Genomic DNA, 22,243 nt, shown 5'->3' on the forward strand with positions numbered 1-22,243 from the left:
CAGACACAATGTCATCCATCTACAGTGGCACCACAAGGTCACGAAAGAACAGCATCAACGCTTGCCACACGTGGTGTCACACGCAGTCCCCTACTGCAACATAGCGCTACACACAGGGGATGGCACATGGTGTCATCCACAATCTTGCTCTCCCTTGGGGTTACTCACACAGTCCCACAGAGTCACAGGGGCACATATACACACAGTTACAGTGTCACACCCTCCCTCACTTTCTTCCCTCATGGCTTCCAGAAAGCCTTGGGGCACAGTGTGAATCGCAGGTCAGCGTCAGGCCCTAGGAGAGGGGGCGTGAGCCAGGAGAGGTCGGTGGGCGTGGCCCGAGTTTCGCCCCGCCCCCTGCTGGAGAGCAGGGGCGGGGAAGCGGGTCCACCCACGCTCCTCCCAGTTGGCCAGATAGGCCCCGCCTCCCAATCTAAGTGGCAGGCGGAGGGGGCGGTGCTGGGCGGCAGGCAGAGGCGTACCGCCTACTGTCCCGCCCACCGCGTTCTTCCTAGCTAGAGGCGTGGCCTGTTGGGCCCAGAGGCAGGCTGAGGCGTGGCCTTCCGTGCCTGCCCCGCCCCGTCCCTCCCGCTGAAGAAGGACGGAGAGGGCAGCCCGGCAGCCAGTCGATTCCCGCTCGTCGTGCAACTCCGTGGCCTCGCACCCCCACGACTCCGCAGAATGGCCGTCAAGAAGATTGCCATCTTCGGCGCCACGGGCAGGACCGGGCTCACCACCCTGGCGCAGGCGGTGCAAGCAGGCATGAGCTGGGGTGGGCGGGGGATGTCACGGGGTGCACATGCAGCGCATTAGGAAAGGGCCTCCTGGGACCCGGGGGAGGCTGGTTGGGCCATCAGTACTTTGGTTTGTGACCTAGGGGCAAAGCAGGTGGCGACGGGGACAGAAGTGGGGGACGCTGTGAGATCCAATTTTATGTGAGTCCAAGGACTAGGAATTGGTCCTGGGAGGCAAGGGGGACTCCAGTGACAGGTTTAAATACAGTGCTCTTATGAAACGTTGTTATTGTAGTTGTGGTGGTTGTTAGCGCACCCAGTGAGGGCTTACTCAGCCAGGCAGCGGCTTGCCTCCCAGCACCTACTGTTCTTCATGTACGGTGAGAACTAGTATTACCTCACATGACAGAAGAGAAAACTGAGGCCCAGAGAGTGACTTGCCCGATATCAGACAGCTGAAAGTGGTGGTGCTGGGATTTGAACCCAGCCTGTGCTCTTAACTGCCAAAAGTCCACCGGCTCCTGGCCTGGGAGGCAAGGCTGGAAGTCGAGAAGGCTGGAGGGCCTGTTGCTGTGAGCACCTAATGGAAAGAGGATAGCGGAGACATAGGTGAAGGCTTGGGCGCTGGTCGTGGGAAGGTGGGTGAGAGCTGGAAATTCGCAATTGCCTCAAGAAAGGGGATAAGCATCCCGCATCCTCCCTGCCTCCACCATCCAGACTTCACCAACCCCCAGCGGGGCCTGGGACTTCCAGATATAGGACCCCACCCTTGCTGGCCTCAGTGACTCTGACGATATTGACTATCTGGGTGCCCCATAGGGGTGGAGGCTGCTAGGATCCCACTCTCTGATATCTCGTAGCCCAGCCCACCCTCCGCAGACTCTGCCTGACAGTTCCTCATCAGGCCCACTGCTCACCCCTTCTCCAAGAAGACCTAGTGAGGATCTTGATTTGTGGGGAGGGGGGAAAGAAATTTGCGGATAAGCATTTCTGGGGGAGGAAGTAAGAGGGAGAAGTTGAGAGGTGCTGAGTCACCATGAGGATCTGGATTCCCATGTGACTACCTTACCCTTAATCCTGAATTCCACTGAATTGGGCTTGTCCACCCTGCTGGTCACAGTTGGGACTGCACCCCAGGGAATTGAGAGCTGAGGCCTAGGGAGGCTCTGCCTTCTCCAGAGCCACAGCGAGCCCCTAAGCCTCACTCTCCCCATCAGAAAAAGAAGAGCTTGATTGAGCTGGGATTTTATTTACCTCAGTGATTCTATAGGCTGGTACTCTGACACTTACCACCTACATGGTCAAATGCCTTGTCATCTGTGTGCCTAGATAGCTGCAAAGTGGGAATAAAACTAGTAGCGCTTGCTCTGGGCTGCTTGCAATGAATAAATGAGATAATATATGGAAAATGCGCAGAATTGTGTCCAGTATATAGTTGGTGCTCAATAGGCCTTCTTTAGGCTAAGCAAACTCAGCCGTGTGATCCTGGCTTAGTTGTCTAAAATTGCCTCAATTCCTCCATCTTCAAAATGGGCAGGGTTGTTGCAATCTAGTGCTTTTCAAACTGTGGGTGATAGTGAGTTTTTTTTTTGTTTTTTTGTTTTTTTTTTTTTAAAGATTTTATTTATTTATTTGAGAGAGAGAGAACGAGAGAGAGCACATGAGAGGGGGGAGGGTCAGAGGGAGAAGCAGACTCCCTGCTGAGCAGGGAGCCTGATGCGGGACTCGATTCAGGGACTCCAGGATCATGACCTGAGCCAAAGGCAGTCGCTTAACCAACTGAGCCACCCAGGCGCCCAGTGAGTTTTGAAATATACTTAATTGGTCATAAAGGTGTCAGGGTGTATCGCATGTTGAATCTTGGTTTTATGAACCTTCTTTCAGTTATATATGCATGGATTTGTGTATACTGGGTTAGGCTTTGAAATCCATTTTGTACTGAGGGTTGAGATCAAAAAAGCTTAAAAAAAGGGCATGATCTCTGCAACTTACTCTCAAATAGGAAAAAAAATTATATATGTATAAATGTATTTATATACACATATATAATTATGTATGTTATATGTTATATATACACACACAGAGAAAGATAAAGCAAAAGCAAGCATGAGAATTGCGGTCTTGCAACTTTCCTAGATGTCTCAATTTTTTTCAAAATAAAAAATTAAGAGACAAATATAAAGTAAGGAATTTGTAAAAAAAAACAAAAAACAAAAAACAAAACGAAAAACAGAAGAAGTTTGGAAGTACTTTCCAAATGCTCTTTTTTCCAAAGGTAAAAATCTGTGAATTCTAAAACACTACTGTTTGGTATGGTCGCCTACTAGTCACATGTGGCTATTGAAATTTACATTTAAATGCGGATTGTGTTAAAACAAAATTTTGGAAAAAAGTACCATTCGTCTGTAGAAAGAGCTTAGCACAGCACTTGGCCTATAAGAGGTTCTCAATAAATGTCACTAATCAGCAAAAATAGAACACTAATGGGCACTCTTGTAGTGAGCCTGTGTCAAAGCTCTCACTCTCCAGGAGGACATTTTTCTCCCCCAGAATACCCAGAATTTACTAGGGTCCGTTTTAACCATTGGTAGTTAACCAGTGCCCACATTGGCCCCCTGGAAGCCCCCGCTGCTCCCTGATGTGTGCGAGTACAACACAGGTTTTGTGTCATTCCCTTAAGAAAGGTGGTCACACAGGATGGGGACACCGGGATTTATCGTTTTCACGCTAGAGAGGAGACTGGGGTCCAATCAGGGAAGGTGTTTCCTGTGGTTCCTCAGCCAGTAAGTGGCACAGCTGGAACCCAGGTCCATGGAGCAGTAAAGTCTGTGCTTTTGTGTTTATAAAACACCAGGGAGATGGTAGCAAATATGACAATGTCCCCGGACCCGCAGGGCCACTGATATACTCCAGAGCAGCGTAAGTAGAACTGTGACAGAGGACACCCAAGTAGCTGGGGGCCCGGGGAAAGGATAAAAGGTGCTCCTGGCAGAGGGTGCAGCACGTACAAAGGCCAGGGGGCAGGAAACGACATGATGCATTTGAGGAACTGAAAGAGGTGCAGTGGGTGAAGAGGGTAGTGGTTCCAGCACAGTCTGGAGGTGGAGAGGCCAGACCCCAAGGGACTGGAAGGCTGTCATGAGGAGCATAGACTTTATCTCAGGGCACTGAGGGGAGGGATATGAGCAGGAGGGTACTCCAATATAACTGTGGAAAGCTCTGTCTGGCTGCCACGTGGAATATGGATGGGAGGGGCTGAGACAGGGGCCAGGAGCCCAGGGAGGCCTAGACCAGGACAGGAAATAAGTCTTTTTTTTTTTTTTTTTTAAGATTTTATCTATTTCTTTGATAGAGAGGGAGAGAGAGAGTGCAAACAGAGGAGCAGCAGAGGGAGAGGGAGAAGCAGGCTCCCCATTGAGCAGGGAGCCCGATGTGGGGCTTGATGCCAGGACCCTGGGATCATGACCTGAGCTGAAGGTAGACTCTTAACTGACTGAGCCACCCAGGCCCCCAGGAAGTAACATTCTGAGACGATTAAAAAGTGTAGTAACAGCCAGCACCCATGTATCATTCATTCCTGTGCCAGGCACTCCCCCAAACTTTTCATTTGTTTGTCTTAGTTTCATACTTTTTGTAACAGCTTTGTTTCGTTAAGATTTCATTCACATCCCATATAACTCACCCACTTAAAGTATACATACAGCTTAGTGCTTTTTGGCCCAATCACAGAGTTGTGCAGACATTATCCCAATTAATTTAGAACATTTTCATCACCCCCAGAAGAAATCCCTAGGAGTCACCCCCTCCCCATTTTTCTTCTCAACCCCTCCCCCAGTGGGCAAATACTCCTCTACTTTCTGTTTGTACGGATTTGCCTGTTCTGGACATTTCACATAAATGGAATCCTACACTATATGGTTCCTTGTGCCTGGTTTCTTTCGCTTAGCAAAGAACATTTTTTCAAGGTGTAACCATGTTGTAGCATGTATCAATATGTCCCTCTTTTCTATTGCTGGATACTGTTATGTATATTGTATGGATAGACCACATTTTATTTATCCATGAGGTTGAGGGACATTGGATCGTTTTCATTTGGGGCTATTATGAATAACGCGTCTGTGGATTTTCATGTACAAGTTTCTGTGTGAACATATGTTTTCATTTCTCTTGGTCACATACCTAGGAGTGGAAAGGTTGAGTCATATGATAACTCCATGTTTATCCTTTTGAGGAACTACCGGACTATTTTCCAAAGCAGCTTCATCATTCAACACACCCATCAGTAGTGTATGAGGGTTTCAATTTCTCCATATGTGCACCAACATTTAATGTCTGTCTTTTTTATCACCCATTCTAGTGGGTGTCAAGTTGTACCTTGTGGTGGTTTTGATTTGCATTTCCCCGATGACCAGTGATGTTGAGTATCCTTTCGCATATTTATTGGCCATTTGTGTAGCTTCCTTGGAGAAGTCTCTATTGAGATATTTTGCCCAATTTTTAATTGGGTTATTTATCTTTTTATTTCTGAGTTGTAGGAGTTCTTTATATATTCTGAATACAAGTCCCTTATCAGATGTATGACTTACAAAAGTTTCCTCCCATTCTACGGATTATCTTTTCACTTTCTTGATGGTGTCTTTTTTTTTTTAATTCCATTTATTTGACAGAGAGAGAGATAGCGAGAGCAGGAACACAAGCAGGGGGAGTAGGAGAGGGAGAAGCAGGCTTCCTGCTGAGCAGGGAGCCCAATGCGGGGCTCGATCCCAGGACTCTGGGATCACGACCCGAGCCAAAGGCAGATGCTTAACGACTGAGCCACCCAGGCGCCCCTTAATGGTGTCCTTGAAGCACACAAGTTTTTAGTTTTGATGATGTCAGTGTGTCTATGTTTTCTTTTGTTGCTTGTGTTTTTCATATCATAGCTAGGAAACTATTGCCTAATCCAAAGTCACAAAGATTTATACCTATGTTTTTTTTCTAAGATGTTTTGTGGTTTTAGCTCTTACATTTAGGTCTTTGATCATTTGTGAGTTAATTTTCATATATGGTGTGAGGTAGGGATCCAACTTCATTCTTTTTACAGATGGATATCCAGTTGCCCCAGCACCATTTGTTGAAAAGACTATTCTTTCCCCCATTGAATTGTCCTGGCACACTTGTCAAAAATCAACTGACCACATTAAACCTTTAGATACATTATTTAAATCTACATTTAAATCTATTCAAAATAACAAATGGCATCATTCGTTAAGCACGGCCTTAGCAGCTGACAGCACAAGATATTCCAGGCTCATCTTGTCCTTTCTCTGCCCCAGGCTGGCAATCAGCCCTTTCTCAAAGGAGCTCGGGTTCACTTATCACAAGAATGGTATTTAGAGGCTGTCTCAGTCAGCTCGGGTTGCTATAACAAAATACCATAGACTGGTGGCTTAAACAATGGATGCTTGTTTCTCATAGATCTGGAGACTGAGAAGTCCAAGATAAGGTATCAATAGATTTGGCCTCTGGTGATGACCCTCTTCCTGGATTGCAGACAGCTGTCTTCTTGCTGTGCCCTCACCTGGTGGAAAGAGAGCTCTGGTCTCTTTCTCTTCTTCTTCTTTTCTTTTTAATTTATTTTATTTATTTATTTGAGATAGAGGGGGTAGAAGGGGAGGGGCAGAGGGAGAAGGAGAGAGAGAGTCTCAAGTCGACTCCTTGCTGAGCGTGGAGCCCAACTTGGGGCTCAATCCCACGACCCTGAGATCATGACCTGAGCCGAAGTCAAGAGTCAGATGCTTAACTGACCAAGCCACCTAGGTGCCCCTCTTCCTCTTCTTGTAAGGACACTAACCCCATCATGGGGCCCCCACCTTCATGACTCATCAAAACCTAATTACCAAAGGCCCCATCTCCAAATACCATCACATTGGAGGTTAGGGCTTTAGCATATGAATTTGATGGGGGGTGGTGATAAACATTTAGTCCATAGCAGAGACCACAATTAATAATTTTTTTATATCATCATTTGCATACACCCAAACATTAACATCCTTTGCCAGTGTTTAGAACAAAGCAAGAAATGTGTTGGTTGTGAACTTTAAAATGGATGTGTATGTGTGAGGACACAGACTCATTCAAAATTCTTTGGGAGGGGACATACCAAGATGATGTTCAGAATCTTTAATGCCCACTTAGACCGGGCCCAGCCCTTCAGAAGTAAGCCTGGGGGACCAATCCCAGCACTGGGCAACCTTTGGGCAGCTCATGTTTTCTTCTGTACCTCAGTTTCCTCCAGGACCATAGATGGGGGGCATAGGCCAGTGTGATGCCAGGCTTTAACCCTTTAGTTGCTGGAGAGTGGAGAAGTCTGGGGAGTGCGGGGGGGGTGGGCGTTGGAGGCAGGTTGTTTATAAACTGGAATGAAGGTATTGCCCCACCACAGGGGACCTGGGGGGTGGATTTGGGGGTTCGTGGCACCCTCTAGGACCCAGCCCCTGGAGCCTGGGGGTGCCAGCCCACAAGTCCACTGACCTGCCTCTCTGCCCTTCTTTGCCCACAGGTTATGAGGTGACAGTGCTTGTGCGGGACGCCTCCAGGCTGCCCCCAGAAGTGCCCAAGCCGGCCCACGTGGTAGTGGGTGACGTTCTGCGTGCGGCCGATGTAGACAAGACCGTGGCTGGGCAGGATGCCATCATCGTGCTGCTGGGCACCCGCAATGACCTCAGTACTGAGCCCCCCCTCTGCCCACGGCCCACCCCTGGGCCTCGGCCCCCAGCGCCACCCCCGCCCCCAGCCCCACCCCTGCCACCCCAGCCACCACCACCGCCTGCTAGTGACAGCCACTCTCTGTCCCCTCTAAGGTCCTACCACGGTTATGTCCGAGGGCGCCCGGAACATTGTGGCGGCCATGAAGGCCCATGGCGTGGACAAGGTCGTGGCCTGCACCTCGGGTGGGTGGCGGGGTCATAGGGATGGGGCTGAAGGGTGGGGGGTAGGTACTGGACAGGCAGCCAAGGGGCTTCTGCAAGGTGGCATTGGAGCCATCCCAAGTTCCTGTGCATTTATTGAGCACTAACTGTGTGCATGAACCTTGCTGGGTGATGCTGGGGACACAGTGGTGACCAGTACAGCCCTGGGCCCTGTACTCATGGGTCTCGTACATGGGAGGGAAGTGGTGAATAGACCCATCATTGCACAGTGATAGGCCAGAGTGGTCGGGGCCAAGATGGAGGGACACAGAGGGATCAGGGCCAGAACAGGAGAAGCCCCGAGGTGGCACCTGACCCAGTCTGAGAGAGGGGCAGGGAGAGCCTCCTGCAGGAAAGGACAGAGCCAGGCATACACAGACTAGGTCTCTACCCTCACAGAGCTCCCCATTTTCGAGGAGAGCCACATTAAACAACTGGTTGCCTCGAATAATCCAAAACACAGGGTACAGGGTTCATAACCGGAACCGTTAATGCGAACAGCATTTACTGAGCACTTACCGTGTGTTAGGCACCATCTGAGTGCCTTAGGATGAATGCCACTTAATCCTCACCAAGTTCTGAGTATTTATGCTCATAGCACACAGTAGGTGCTCAGTTAATAGTAGCTGTTCTTATGGAAGGCAATGGAGGCACAGGGAGGCCCACCAGCTGACCTGAGTTCACACGGCTCATGGCTGGTTTCCACTGCCTCCATGCCTTGCCTCTGGGTTCCATCCTTGCCAGGAAGGGAAGCGACCTGAGGGAGGGCAGAGGGACCAGCAGTTGTGAAGGCTCTGAGGTGGGAGCGTGGCTGGAGCAGAGTGTGGGAAAGGGAGAGTGTTGGGTACTGCGGTCAGGAGGCTGATGGCGCCAGATGCGGTGGGGCCTCGTGGGCTCTGATGGTGACTCTGCTTTCACCCCGAGTGATACGGAGCCGCAGATGAGCTCTGACCCTCTGGGTGTGAACAGGCCCCATCTGGCTGCGTGTGGGGACAGAGGTGGGCAGACCAGGGAAGAGGCTGCTCCCACGGGCCAGGTAGGAGGTAACTGGACAGGAGCAGGTGGGGAGCGAAGTGGTCAGCCCTTGTGTGGCCGTCAGAAAGACAGGAGGCTGGGACAATTGGAAGGCCATGGAGAGCCCCTGTAGGGTTTTGTCCGGGCATAAGGCCAGCAGGCTGTGTGGCCTGGCCAGTCTGTCCTCAAGCTTTGGCTCACTGTGCCCTATGCCCCCCCCCCACAGCCTTCCTTCTGTGGGACCCGACCAAGGTGCCCCCACGACTGCAGGATGTGACCAATGACCACATCCGGATGCACAAGGTGCTGCAGGAATCGGGCCTGAAGTACGTGGCTGTGATGCCACCACACATAGGTGAGTGGGGCTGGGACCTGGCGGCAGGGTCGCCACCAGCCTGCGCCCTCCTATCCTCTGGGGAGATCTGCCAGGCCTTCCCTGGACAGTGTAAAATTGTAGACCTTCCCCTTACACTTTCTGTTCTCTCTCTTGCTTGATTTTATCTCCTTTCTAACACCCTTCCGGCTATCTCTGTTGAACCAACCACCCCAAATTTAGAAATGTAAAACAACCACCATTATTATTATTATTATTATTATTATTATTATTATTATTATTATTAGTGAGTTCCTGGGGCTAGCCCATATTCAAGGGAAGGGGACTTCCCTTCACCACACACAGCATATCATTCCTTTCTTTTTTTTTTTTAAGATTTTATTTATTTATTTGACACAGAGAGAGACACAGCAAGAGAGGGAACACAAGCAGGGGGAGTGGGAGAGGGAGAAGTAGGCTTCCTGCTGAGCAGGGAACCCAATGCAGTACTTGATCCCAGGACCCAGGGACCATGACCTGAGCCAAAGGCAGCCACTTTACCAAGTGAGCCACCCAGGTGCCCCGATTCCTTTCTTTATTTAGTGTGGGTTTCTATCAACTAGAATGTCAACTCCTTGAAGGCATGGATTTTGTCGTGTTTTGATCACAGCTGTGTTCCCAGTGCCCAGAACAGGGCTGAGCATATAGAATGCTTAGTAAATATGAGCTAATGTTGGATGAACTAATCCAGGGGAACCACACTTCCCAGTGGCGTTGTGGAGAGGATCAGTAAAGTACACCTACGTCCTCTTGCTCTTCCAGGTCTAGAACCCTCCTTGAGAGACACACAGAGACAGACACAGGGAGACATTCATTCATTCATTCAACAAACGTCTCTCGCATATGGAGTGTGTGCCCTTATAGGCCCGCTCATGAGGCTCACATGTCTGGCAGGGAGACAAGGAAGCTGGATGCTCTTCCTGTTAGGTATGCTGCAGGGAATGGAGAAGCTGTAAAGCACAGAGAAGGGAGTAACAGGGAGCCATTCATGGAGCACAGGCTCCCTAAAGGGATGGCTTTGTGCAACGAGGAAAGGAGGCAGATGAATGTCCGTGGAAGAGAGGACTGGGATGAGGGAACAGCGGTGCAGAAGCCCAAAGGCCCAAAGGCCAGACAGTTGTATCTCCTTCATATTTGCCTGCTCACTGAAAGAGCAGTTTGTTTTGTTTTTTTAAGATTTTATTTATTTATTTGAGAGGAGAGAGAGAGAGAAAGAACATGAGTGGGGGCGTCGGGGTGGGGAATAGAGAGAGGGAGAAGCAGACTCCCCGCTGAGCAGGGCACCAGACACAGGGCTCGATCCCAGGACCCCTAGATCATGACCTGAGCTGAAGGCAGGTACTTAACCCACCGAGCCACTCAGTCACCCCTGCTTTGAGCAGTTCTACTTTGCCCTCTGCCTCCTGGGGCCCCTGACAGGAGGAGGCCTGCACACTTTCTAGAGGGTCAAATAAGGTTCAGTGTTTGGGTTCAGTTTAGGGCCCTATTGGGACCAGAATCCTAAGCTTTGAATCGGTGGCAGTGAGGCTGCGGGGTGGAGCTGGGTGAAAATCCCAGCCCCGGCACCGTGTGGACCTCAGGCCCACGGCCTCTGAGCCTTGGTTTTGTCATCTCTGAACAGAGCACATATTACAGAACATCTGTACATATCTTGACCTCCCAGGTTTGAAGTGAAGCCCAGAGACATCATGCCTAAAAATTATTTAACACAAAGTATCTTTCTCAAAAAAAAAGGCAGGGGGGCCTGGTGGCTCAGTCAGGTGTCTGCCTTCAGCTCAGGTCATGATCCCAGGGTCCCAGGATCAAGCCCTGTGTCGGGCTCCCTGCTCAGCGGAGAGTCTGTTTCTCCCTCTCCCTCTGCCCCTCTCTCTGCTCATGCTCTCTCTCTCTCAAATAAGTAAATAAAATCTAAAAAACAAACAAACAAAACACAGAGTACCTTTCTTCAGTTTCTTTTTTTCTTTTTCTTTTTTTGGTAGTATGCGTGTAAAAATTTAGAACCTGGAGATGGGGTTATGGTGGGGCCAGTCCGAGATGGGGGCCCTGGAAGAGGGGCAGGTTTGGGACGGGGAAGGGGAAGAATGACCCCTTCCTAAGCACCGTAAGCACCCTGGTTTATGAATATCCATAAACCATCTAGATTCAATTAACATTTTGCCGTTTGCTTTCTCTTTTATGCATACCTCTGATGTGTATATATGAATACATGTGTGGTATATATCTTTTTATAGTGTGTGTGTGCATATATATATTTATTATTTTTTATGATGTTATGTTAGTCACCATACAGTACATCATTAGTTTTTGATGTAGTGTTCCATGATTCATTGTTTGCGTATAATACCCAGTGCTCCATGCAGTACGTGCCCTCTTTAATACCCATCACCAGGCTAACCCATCCCCCCACCGCCCTCCCTTCTCCCCTCTAAAACCCTCAGTTTGTTTCTTGGAGTTCATAGTCTTTCATGGTTCATCTCTCCCTCCATTTTCCCTCCCTTCATTTTTCCCTTCCTTCTCCTAATGTCCTCCATGCTATTCCTTATGTTCCACAAATAAGTGAAACCATATGATAATTGACTTTCTCTGCTTGACTCATTTCACTTAGTGTGTGTGTGTGTATATTTAAAATTTTTTTCTGGCTGAACCATTTGAGAGTAAGGTGCAGACATCATCACACTCCACTCCTAGAACCTTGATAGGCATCTCCCAAGAAAAAAAATCTTTGGGAATGGCCCAGTGTCCCATTAATGCGCCAAGGGAATGGATGTTAACTCGATCACATCATTTAGTGTCTATTCCATATTCAATGTTCAAATTTCTTGAATTGTCAAGAAATATTGGGGTGCCTGCCTGGCTCAGTTGGAAGAGCTGCAACTCTTGATCTCAGGGTTGTGGGTTCAAGTCCCACATTGGGTTACTTAAAAATAAAATCCTTAAAAAAATATATATATATATATTTTTTTTTTCAATGTCCCCTCCCTACAAAATCAGGATCCCACCAAGGATCATGGGTTGTGTTTAGTTGCCATGTCACCTTGAATCTGGAACAATCCTCCATCTCTCTTCTTTAAAACGTCTCATAAAATTAACCAAACCAGGTGTCTTTCTGAATATCTCATGTTCTGGATTTCTCTGCTTGTTTTCTCTCAGGCTCAGATTAAACATTGTTGGCAGGAATGCCACTTGGGTGAGGGTGTATGTTTCTTACTGCACACTATTCCAGGTTGCCCCTGTACTGGTCGGCTGCATTCGATCCCTCAGTTAAGTTGGTCACTGTCAGAGATGTTTAATTATCATAATGCAGCCAACAGGTGCCCTCCTAATGGCCAAGTTATGCCTCCAGATGGAAGGACCCAGAGCAAATCTAGCCTTTGCCACTGGGAAGTCACCCTTTGCAACCCTGGGAAGTGACTTTCTCTCTTGCAGATTCAGTTTGCCCATGGGTAACACTGAGTTATTAATCGTTCCTAGCCTAGTCCCTGCTTTATTTCTCTCCCTATAACATATTGTCTATTTTACTCTCTTATTTGTTCTCCCAGGGAACATCTGCATGCAAAGGGCAGGGGGTTCCTGGCTGTTTTGTCCCTTGCTGGGTGCCCAGCACCTGACACCTAATAGGCCATCAGTAAGGATTTGTCGAATGAATGAAGTAAGGGGTATAGATTGGCATCCTTTGCATTTGTAAGGGTTTCATACATCATTGATTCTTATACCCTCTGGGCTGGGCACACCGTAAGCACCCTGGAGTGGTCACATGCTGTGGGAGGGGGAAAGGACATGGGCTTCACCCATCCCCTGTGTCCTTACCTTGCAGGAGACCAGCCGCTGACAGGGGCCTACACAGTGACCCTGGATGGACGAGGGCCCTCCAGGGTCATCTCCAAACATGACCTGGGCCACTTCATGCTGAGCTGCCTCACCACCGATAAGTACGACGGGCACAACACCTACCCCTCCCACCAGTATGACTAGAGACTAGGGGTCTGACCCTGTCTGGGAGGACAGCATTCTGGCAAATGGAGAACAGAGGAAAGGAGGAAATAAATCTTGAGCCAAGAGCTTCAAATTATTCTAGAAGACCCAACTCTGTGACTTCCTCTGTGTGGCTTTGTCTGGGTGGTTCAGGGTCTCTCTCTGCCTCTGTGGAAGGTTTTCATTCATGTCCTTGTCTGGCCCTGTGTTAGAGACCACCGGTGAGGACTGTGAGGACTATGAGGGGTGACCTTGGCTTCACAGATCTCACAGTCCAATGAGGAAGACACCCCGGCCCGTGAGAGTGACAACCCAGAGTGACTGTAGCTCTGAAGGAGGAAGCCCAGAGGGCTGACAGAATGACCTGACCCAGCTTGGGGAGCAAACAAGTCGGAGGGGAGGAGTGATCAGCCCCAAGAGGCTGTTACATGGAAGCTAAACTCTGCAGAATCATTGTAAAAAGCTTGAGCTTTATTCTGAAGTTCTGTGCAAGGGGCGGAGCAGGAGAGAAGCGGGGAGGGGGCACAGTCAGGTTTGTGTTTTATAAAGCTGCCCTTGGCTGCTGGGTGAATGTGGATCAGAGGCCTGCAAGAGCAGGCTCTGGAGCCCCAGGGTACCAAGACAGAGGCCTTAAGTGGGGCAAGAGAGTGGGTGTGAGCAGAGTGGACAGTCCATGATGGGGGGGGGCGGTGCGCAGGGAGAGGCATCCAGGAAGAAGCATAGAGCTAGAACCTGGAGATGGGGTTATGGTGGGGCCAGTCCGAGATGGGGGCCCTGGAAGAGGGGCGGGTTTGGGACTGGGAAGGGGAAGAATGACCCCTTCCTAATCATGTCCCTCTTTGATAATCTACTGTCCCCTGCCCATGTTCCCTAGAGACACCTTTCCCAGGTCTGGGTGAGCCACTCCTCTCTTCCTACTTCCAGCTTCCCCGACCTACCCACCCAACACCTTTAACTTTCCCCTCCCCCATCCAAAAAAAATCCATTCCCTTCCTATATTGCTTCTGCAAGCAGCAGGATGACTGGTGGCAAGTTCCAACCAATGAGAACTGGTCTGAAGAACTTTAACCTCCCTTCCCAGGGGTTGCCTGCAGAAATCTGCCTCCCCACTCCTCTTGGTGAAACTTGTGGGGGTGGGGCACTACTGATTCAGGCTTTCAGGGCACTGGCACTGTTGTTTTTGTTTTCCTGCCCTCTTTCTCTTTCTGTCATATTGGTCATTTACAAAACTTTTCACTGGGTACCTTCTTTGTGTCCAGCCATGTGCTAGGTGATGCTATGGACCAAGCACTGGGTGACCAAGATAGCCTTGGTTGGTACCTGCCCTCTGAGGGCCCACAATCCCGACCTCGAGTGCACAGGGCCAGGATTGGGAGGCAAGGGCAGAGGAGTCAGGGCCAGCACGGGGAGAAGCCCAGGACACCATGGAATGGAGCCTCACCCGCTCTCGAGCTTCAAGGGAGGGCTTCTGAGAGGAAGAAACTTTTGAGATGAGTTCTGGCGAGAGGCAGCCTGGGAACTGAAGGTGTATTTTCAGGATGAGGAAACCAGTTTAAAGATCCAGAGGCCCTTTATTGTCATTTTTGAGTACTTGCTACGGTACCTAAAACACTAGGGATAAGGCAGGGAAAAAGACAAGACAAAAATCTCAGCGTTTATGGTGGCGCGGGCACGTGAAGTCATTTTGGAAAAACTGTAAGTCAACCAGTGGGGCCGGATCACAGGGAGCCAGGAGGAGTGTGCATCAGGCCAGACCGTGAAGGGCTTTGTGGCAAAAGGGGAGGAGCTGGGACTTTGTCCCCAGGACCTTGGCGACCGAGGAACGAGTTCCCAGCAGTGGAGATGCCATCCTGCCTGAGAGGAAGGATAGGGCGCCGGGGGGGGGGTGCAGGAGAGACCACCACAGGGCGTGCAGAGAAGTCTTTAGGATTAAGAAGGGGCCCGGGGCACAGTGTGTGGGGGCAGGAAGACAGAAACCCGGCTGCGATCGCCCAGGCAACGTAGACCGCGCCGAACCATTGGCTGGTCTTCAGCTGCGTCATCCTCCGCCCCGCAGCGTCCGCCCTCGGAACTCCGGGGGCGCGGCCTCCGCGAGGGGCTCAGCCCCACCCGCCCGGAAAGCGGGGTGGGGAGGGGCGTGTTAAGCCCCTCCCGCTACGGGGTCCTCACCTGGTATAAAGGGATCGCAGAGAGCAATGCTGACGATTTTGGAGCGAGGACAGTGGCTGAGTAGAAGGAAACGGTTCTGACGTCCTCGCCACCCTCCACCCTCGAGACGTGGCCCCGCCCCCGGGCGAGTCGGAATCCTTTAAAAGGTCCGGGGTGTAAGGAAAGGGAGGGCGGGTCCGGCGTCTCCTGGCGACGGACCGGTGGCTCCACCCAGCCAATCCTCGTCCCGCAGCGGGCAGGACTCCAGCCAATCACGTCTCGCGCTTCGGCTCCGGGGCGGAGCTAGGTGGGCCGGAGGCCAAACCGAGAGGCCCTGGGAGGTGAGCGAGGTTCCTTCTCAGCGCTGGTGTGGGTCGTAAAGCTGCGGACGTTCCAGGACTTGGTCATTGCGAACCTGGCAGCGAAGGTGAGAGAGAGAGAGAGGCCACCCGGCTTGAGATTTGCCTTGGGTAAGGGGAGGTGGAGGCGCGCCCCCCGAGAGTTGTGGAGGCGGGGTCTGGGCGTGGGTAGAGGGTGCAAATAAGGGTGACTGATAGGATTGGTGGGCTTTGGGGACTGGAGACTGAATTCAAGATCCCGGACTGAAGCCGAAGTTGTTGGGGCAGGATCTCCAAGTGGACGGAGTTTGAAGCTGGGACATGGGGTGTTTGGAGAAGCGAGAGAACCAAAGAAGCAACTTCTGGGGCAGGAAATCTAAAGATTGGGACAATTCGCGTCTCCCGGGCGGGTTGAATTCGGGGCTCCAGTGTTCTGGAAAAGGTGTGAGGGCTTGGGGCTGGGATCCCGAGCATTTGGAAAAGCGAGAAAACTACGTGCAAGGAATCTTGGTGAGGGAGACGCAGTGGAGAGGAGGTGGTGCTGGGGAGAGTCCCATGTTCAGGTCTTGGGAGTCAGAGGGAGAGTTGGGAGGTGAAGTCGAAAGGCGTTTGAAAGACGGGAGAATAGGGGAAAGTTGACGGGTGAGGGCTTCAAAATTAGTATCCCGAACAGAGTAGATCGGAGAGCATTTGTAGTTTTTGAGCCATGTGTTGGGGCCTGAGTCTCTGGACCCGACAGTAGTTTGGGGGAAGACTCTAGGGCCTTCTTGGTGTCCGAAGGACCGGGAGAAAGCAGTTTCAGGGCCGGAGTCTGGAGTGGGGGAGGGGCGTCCAGGCGTGGAGCTCAGACCCGCCGCCCTGGAGGCAGCGGAGGGCGGGGCTCGGCAGGCGCCGGGCAGCTGGAAGTCCGGGTTCCCTTCCCCCACCGGCCCCGGGCCCTGTGCGCATGCCCTGAGGGAGGGCGGGGGAGGTTGCTCCCTCTGGCGTGCGGAGCCCTCTGGGGATTGTAGTGCTTGCTCAATTGGCCCACATTTCCCAGAAGCCCCTGGGCTGAGTTGTTGCCTGCCTGGATGCTGAATGGAGATCCATGGAGGGGGCGGAGCCTGGCAGGAGTTGAGTTTTAGCGAGTTTTCTTACGAGGCACGCTTTGGGGAAAGGCGAAGGAGCGCCAGAGAGGAGGAGGGAGCCTCCTTCCCAGTTCTTGGGTGTGCTTCCAGTGCGTTAGGAAGAGGGCGTGGAAAGAAATACACTCCCTGGGGCGTCTGGGATGCTCAGTCGGTTAAGCGGCTGCCTTTGGCTCAGGTCATGATCCCGGGGTCCTGGGATGGAGCCCCACTTACAGCTCCGCACTCAGTGGGGAGCCTGCTTCTCCCACTCCCTCTGCTCCTCCCCTCCACTTGTGCTCTCTCTGAAATTTAAAAAAAATCTTAAAAAAAGAAGAAAAATAATCATCGCTGTGAAAGCAGAGTCTCTACAAATAGGTGTCCTAACAGGGCTCCAGGTGTCTCGAATATAATAGGCAGTCAATAGGTAAAAATATTGAATGAATAAATGGCAATTAAATTCTTGTTCCTTAAGGTTAACTAGATGGGCCCCATGCCTATTTTACACGTGGGATCTTCTTGAAAATATGGTAAGAAATTTTACAGTCCTCCCTTTACAGATGAGGAATCTGAGACCCAGAGAGGCAATGTCACATAACTTACAAAGATCAAACAGCTGAGCAGTGTCACAGCCAGAGTTCAAACCCAAGTTTCCCTGCCTCTAGCCCAGGTCCCCGTACTCCACACCTGTCATATGTGACACTTTTGAAGAAATGAGTATTGTGTTTGAAGGAGGCAGATTCACTATTCAGGGCCACACAGGCAAGTAAGTGGGATGCGAACCCAGCTATGTTTTGGTCCAGATCTTGTTTTCCCCTCCTCAGCCCTGTGGGATTCATATTATGTCCTTTTTTTTTTTTTTAAGTTTTTATTTATTTATTTGTCAGAGAGAGAGACAGAACACAAGCAGGGGGAGAGGCAGGCAGAGGGAGAAGAAGGCTCCCTGCTGAGCAAGGAGCCCGATGTGGGACTCGATCCCAGGACCCTGGGATCATGACCTGAGCCGAAGGCAGCCGCTTAACCAACTGAGCCACCCAGGCATCCCGCATATTATGTCCATTTTATAGATTTGGGATTTGAACTAGCCCCTCTGCGTCTGACTTGCCCCTCTTCTCTCTATAGGGCACCATGGTAGGAGGCTTGAAGAGGAAACACTCAGATCTGGAGGAGGAAGAGGAGGATGAGAAGTGGGACTGGGGTCCAGCAGGCCTGCGGAGCTACCAGCAAGCCCTGCTTCGAATCTCGTTAGACAAAGTCCAGCGAAGCCTGGGTCCCCGAGCACCGAGCCTACGCAGGCATGTCCTCATCCACAATACCCTCCAGCAGCTCCAGGCCGCCCTGTGCCTGGCTCCAGCACCTGTCCTGCCCCCTGAGCCCCTCTTCCTGGGCGAGGAGGACTTCTCCCTGTCAGCCACCATCGGCTCTATTCTCAGGGAATTGGAGACGTCCATGGATGAGACAGAGCCCCCTCAGAATCCAGTGGCTCCCCCAGGACCCCAGAACGAAGGGCTGCCCCAGCCTGATCCAGTCTTCTTAGAAGCTCTGAGCTCCCGGTACTTGGGGGACTCGGGTCTGGATGACTTTTTTCTGGACATTGACACATCTGCAGTAGAGAAGGAGCCTGCACTTGCCCCACCAGAGCCCCCTCACAACCTCTTCTGTGCCCCAGGGTCCTGGGAGTGGAATGAACTCGATCACATTATGGAAATCATTTTGGGATCCTAAAATTTTGGGGGCTCTTTCCTCATCTCAGCCTCAGTGGGCTGGATCCCTGGATGCACCTGTTTGTGTGAGTGTGTGTGTATGTATGTGTGTTTTGGTGGGGTCTCTAAGCAATGACTGTGGCCTCCTTTCCTCCCATTTCAGGGTTCCACAAACCGTCTTGCATGTGTGTGTGGTTACCACAGCCTTCTGTGAAGGTGGGTCTTCCTGAATTAATTTATCTGTTCCAAATGCCTTAACGTGACTCTGTTTCTGGGAGTCTGATTTCCCACTTCCCACATTTCTTCTGCCTTTCCCTCCAGTTCCTACTCCCCTTGTGACCACTGGGGCCTCAGGGAAGATAAAGCTGGGCCTGTCAGAGGATGACGGGGATGTGCTGCCTGGTTGCTATGGGAACTCAGACTTTGCCTCTTGCACCTCAAGGGAGCAGGAGGGGCTGGCCTCCTCCCCCAAGGTTGAACCCCACCTCTTTGGCAAGACCCCAGTCCCAGCAGTCTCCTGATTCATAACCAGGCCGGACCACGTGCAATAGGGTGGAAACCAAACTGCTCCATGCCGCATTATTTAAAAGAAAGGCGGGTTTTGTGGTGGGTCTTGTTCTTTGTTTTTTGCTTGTTTGTAATGACTTTTTTTTTTTTTTTTTAATAAAAGTATTTTGGAAGGGATGGTGTTGCCTAAAGTTTCTAAATTTCAGTGGGTCACTGGGAGGGACCTGGTAAGTTCCCCACCTGCACCCCTTACCTGCCAAAGTGGGGGCAGGCGTATTATTAAACATAATAATTACTGAGTACTTGTTAAGAGTACTATTCTATCCACTTTGTTTGAATTAAGTCATTTAATCTTCATGATAATACAGAATTCTTTAACAGGCTTTACATAGGAGGAACCTCAAGTTCAGAGGGGCCAATCACTTGCTCCCCATCACACCGCAAGAAAAGCAAGGACCAGGGGACTCTTAAGTTGGCTTCCAGACACTAGTTTTTTTTTTTTAAGATTTTATTTATTTGGCAGAGAGAGACAGCGAGAGAGGGAATACAAGCAGGGGGAATGGGAGAGGGAGAAGCAGGCTTCCCGCTGAGCAGGGAGCCCAATGCAGGGCTGGATCCCACGCCCCTGGGATCATGACCTGAGCCGAAGGCAGACGCCTGCCCAATGACTGAGCCACCCAGGCGCCCCCAGACACTGGTTCTTAACTATTTGTGTTTTTGCTTCTTGGTAAACTTGGATCCCTAGCCACATGGGTGCACACAGGAGGGAGAAGCTGAGTCCCATGAATTACCAAAAGGATAGGTCACTCTTAGCACTTAAAATTGTATGCAAGGTATTGCTGAGGTCCAGAGGGGAAAGAAAATGCCCAAAGATAAAGCATTAAGTGTAGATCTTTCTAGGAGCACCTGGATGGCTCAGTCGGTTAAGCGTCTGCCCCCAGCTCAGGTCATGATCTTGGGGTCCTGGGATCGAACTGAGTAGGGCTTCCTGCTCAGCGGGTAGCCTACTTCTCCCTCTCCCACTCCCCCTGTTTGTGTGCTCTCTTGCTCTTTCTCTCAAAAAAAAATTAAAAACTATTAAAAAAAAGATCTTTCTAGAAAACTGTTGATCAGACTTCAGTTACAGTGCTAAGGGTTTATTTAGGAGGTACAAGCCCAGGCTGGTGAGTGGAGAAAAGAGGGAGGCTGGGAAGGTGCAGTGTGATAGGTTGCTGTACTGGCTAAGTCTGCAAAGACCTTTGAAGACTCAGCAGGTGAGTTTACACAGCATTAGGGACTCTTCTGGAAGGTCTGCAAAGAGGACCCACATCAGGGCGGAGTCCACAGGCCAGGAAAGGAGGGGGATTTTGCCTGTGCTTTCTGGCCCAAAGCCAAGATTCTTGCCCAGAGAGGGGCTTTGCATCTAAATCTGAAAGCAGTGGGGTAGCTGACCAATGGGTGCCAATCAACATCGAGAAGAGATGGTCATGAGAACCTCGAGGCACATGTGTTTCAGACCTCAATATAGGTGCCCATTGGATCATATCTTACCCCTACTTAAAACTCTCAGTGACTTCTCATACCCAGAATAAAACCTGAACTTCACCAAGGCCTGTAAGACCTGGCAATCTTGCTCCTAACTTCACAACTGAATCTCCCACTCTTCCTCACCTCCAGTCACACTGGTCTCATTTCATCCCAAGCTCATTCACCCCAGGACCTTTGCACTTGTTAATGGCCCAGAGGACATTTCTCCTATAGCTTCACCAATGCAAATGTCCCCTTCTCAGAGTTGTCTTCCCTACCTTGCGTAGCTCAACACATCCAGGTGCACCATCCCCCCACCACATTCTATTTGATTTTCTTAGTAGCACCTATCCTATCTCAAGTTATTTATTACCTCTTTATGGTTAGCCTTCTGGTCTATTAGCAACTCTGAGAGGGAGGGGTTTTGCTGGTCTTAGCCCAGCTCTATGCCCCAGTGCATAGAACTATGCTCAGTACAGGTGTGTGCTCAAAAACAACGTTGTTGGGTTTTTTTCTATTGTTGAAAAAATGAACTCCCGACCTTGCAACGGTCAACCCTCCCTCTTACCTCTCTGAATTCATCTTCCTCACGCTACCCGCTCCCTGCCACTCCTATGCTCCAGCTATACCATTCTCTACAGTTCTTCAAACACACCAGCATGTCCCAACCTCAGCCCTCCGGTAGTACCTACCTCACCGAGCGACTGTGTAAACCACGAAAAGGAGGACCCGATGTACCCTAGGGATTCCAATAATTGCTTACATTTATTGAGGGCCTACTGTGGGCCTGGTGCTCTTCCAGGCACGGGAATAAAATAGCTCCTGATCTCACACAGTTTAGTTGGGGAAGGCTGAAATACATAGAAAAATGAGTGAAATATGCAGTCTGTTAGGAGGTGATAAATGCTGTAGAGAAAAAGAAAGCAAGAAAGTGGCTGGGGTGTTGTTATTTCAATGGGATGGCCAGAGAAGGCCTCACTGACAAGGTGACATTTGAGTAAAGACCTGAAGGAGGTGAGAAGTGAGTCATGTCAGGCCGGGGGAAGGGGGGGGGAACGATCCTGGCAGAGGTAACAGCTAGTGCAAAGGCTCTGAGGTCAGAGCATGAGTGGAGTGCATGAGTGGAGTGCGGGACCCTGAAGAGGTCAGTGTAGCTGCAGCAGAGTGTACAAGAAGAGAGCATCCTTGGACATGAAGTGAAGGACTGAGCTTTATCGAATGAGATGGAAGCCATGGAAGGCTGCTGAGCAGAGCAGGGATGAGACCGGACTCACCTTTTAAGAGGCCCTCTTTGCCTTACAGATAACTGAGTAAAAAGGAATCGTGTAGCTTGCTAGTACCACCGTGAGGGCAGTATGAGGAGCACCCCCACTTTCCGGATAAACAAACTGCGGCTCAGAGAGGCCCAGCTCCTGCCTGATTAAAGAACTGATGAGAGAAATACAAAGGCTCGCCCGCAGAGGGACCGGGTCTGAGGGCAGAGTCCACCTTCCCCAAACTGCCCTCCTCCGGCCCGCGGTGGGGGGATGGGGCGCGGCCGCCGCGGGGCGGGGCCGGCGGGGCAGACCCCTCCCACCTGCCCACTCCCCCACCCCGAGTGGGCGGGGCGGCGGAATACCCCGGAGGCGGCGGCGGCTGGAGCCGGCCCGGCGCCTGCTCCCTCCCCAGAGGCCGGGTGGGGCGGCCGGCTGGGGGCGGGGCGCTCCCCTCCCTCTCCCCTCCCCCTCCCCCTCGGGCGGAGGCTCCTCCCCAGGCCTGCCCTACCCGGTGGCTTGCTTCTGGTTTCATTTCCCAAGGCCTGGTCTCTCTCCCTCTCCCTTCCCCCAGCCCTTTGAATTCCTGGCTCCTGCTCTTTCTGGTCTCAGCTCCAGGGTCACCTCCTCAAGGACGCTCTC

General features: G+C 51.0%; 2 protein-coding genes across 3 annotated transcripts; both read left to right on the forward strand.

Annotated features, from left to right (window-relative positions):
- Window positions 1–584: 584 nt before the first annotated feature.
- Window positions 585–13,137, forward strand: BLVRB (biliverdin reductase B). The gene is made up of 5 exons (XM_021701001.1): window positions 585–760; window positions 7,276–7,440; window positions 7,577–7,666; window positions 8,925–9,053; window positions 12,886–13,137. The coding sequence occupies exons 1-5, from the start codon at window positions 682–684 to the stop codon at window positions 13,041–13,043; spliced, it is 621 nt and encodes a 206-aa protein (XP_021556676.1). The 5' UTR covers window positions 585–681; the 3' UTR covers window positions 13,044–13,137.
- Window positions 13,138–15,525: 2,388 nt separating this feature from the next.
- SERTAD3 (SERTA domain containing 3) lies at window positions 15,526–19,013 on the forward strand. Of its 2 annotated transcripts, none has more exons than XM_021701050.1 (2): window positions 15,526–15,618; window positions 17,755–19,013. In XM_021701050.1, the coding sequence occupies exon 2, from the start codon at window positions 17,761–17,763 to the stop codon at window positions 18,355–18,357; it is 597 nt and encodes a 198-aa protein (XP_021556725.1). In that variant the 5' UTR covers window positions 15,526–15,618; window positions 17,755–17,760; the 3' UTR covers window positions 18,358–19,013. The 2 variants fall into 2 exon arrangements, with proteins under 2 accessions (XP_021556725.1, XP_021556726.1); XM_021701051.1 differs by having other exon boundaries at window positions 15,609–15,661.
- Window positions 19,014–22,243: the final 3,230 nt, after the last annotated feature.

The sequence above is a fragment of the Neomonachus schauinslandi genome, chromosome 16 (assembly GCF_002201575.2).
Source record: "Neomonachus schauinslandi chromosome 16, ASM220157v2, whole genome shotgun sequence".
In the NCBI taxonomy this organism is placed as follows: domain Eukaryota; kingdom Metazoa; phylum Chordata; class Mammalia; order Carnivora; family Phocidae; genus Neomonachus; species Neomonachus schauinslandi.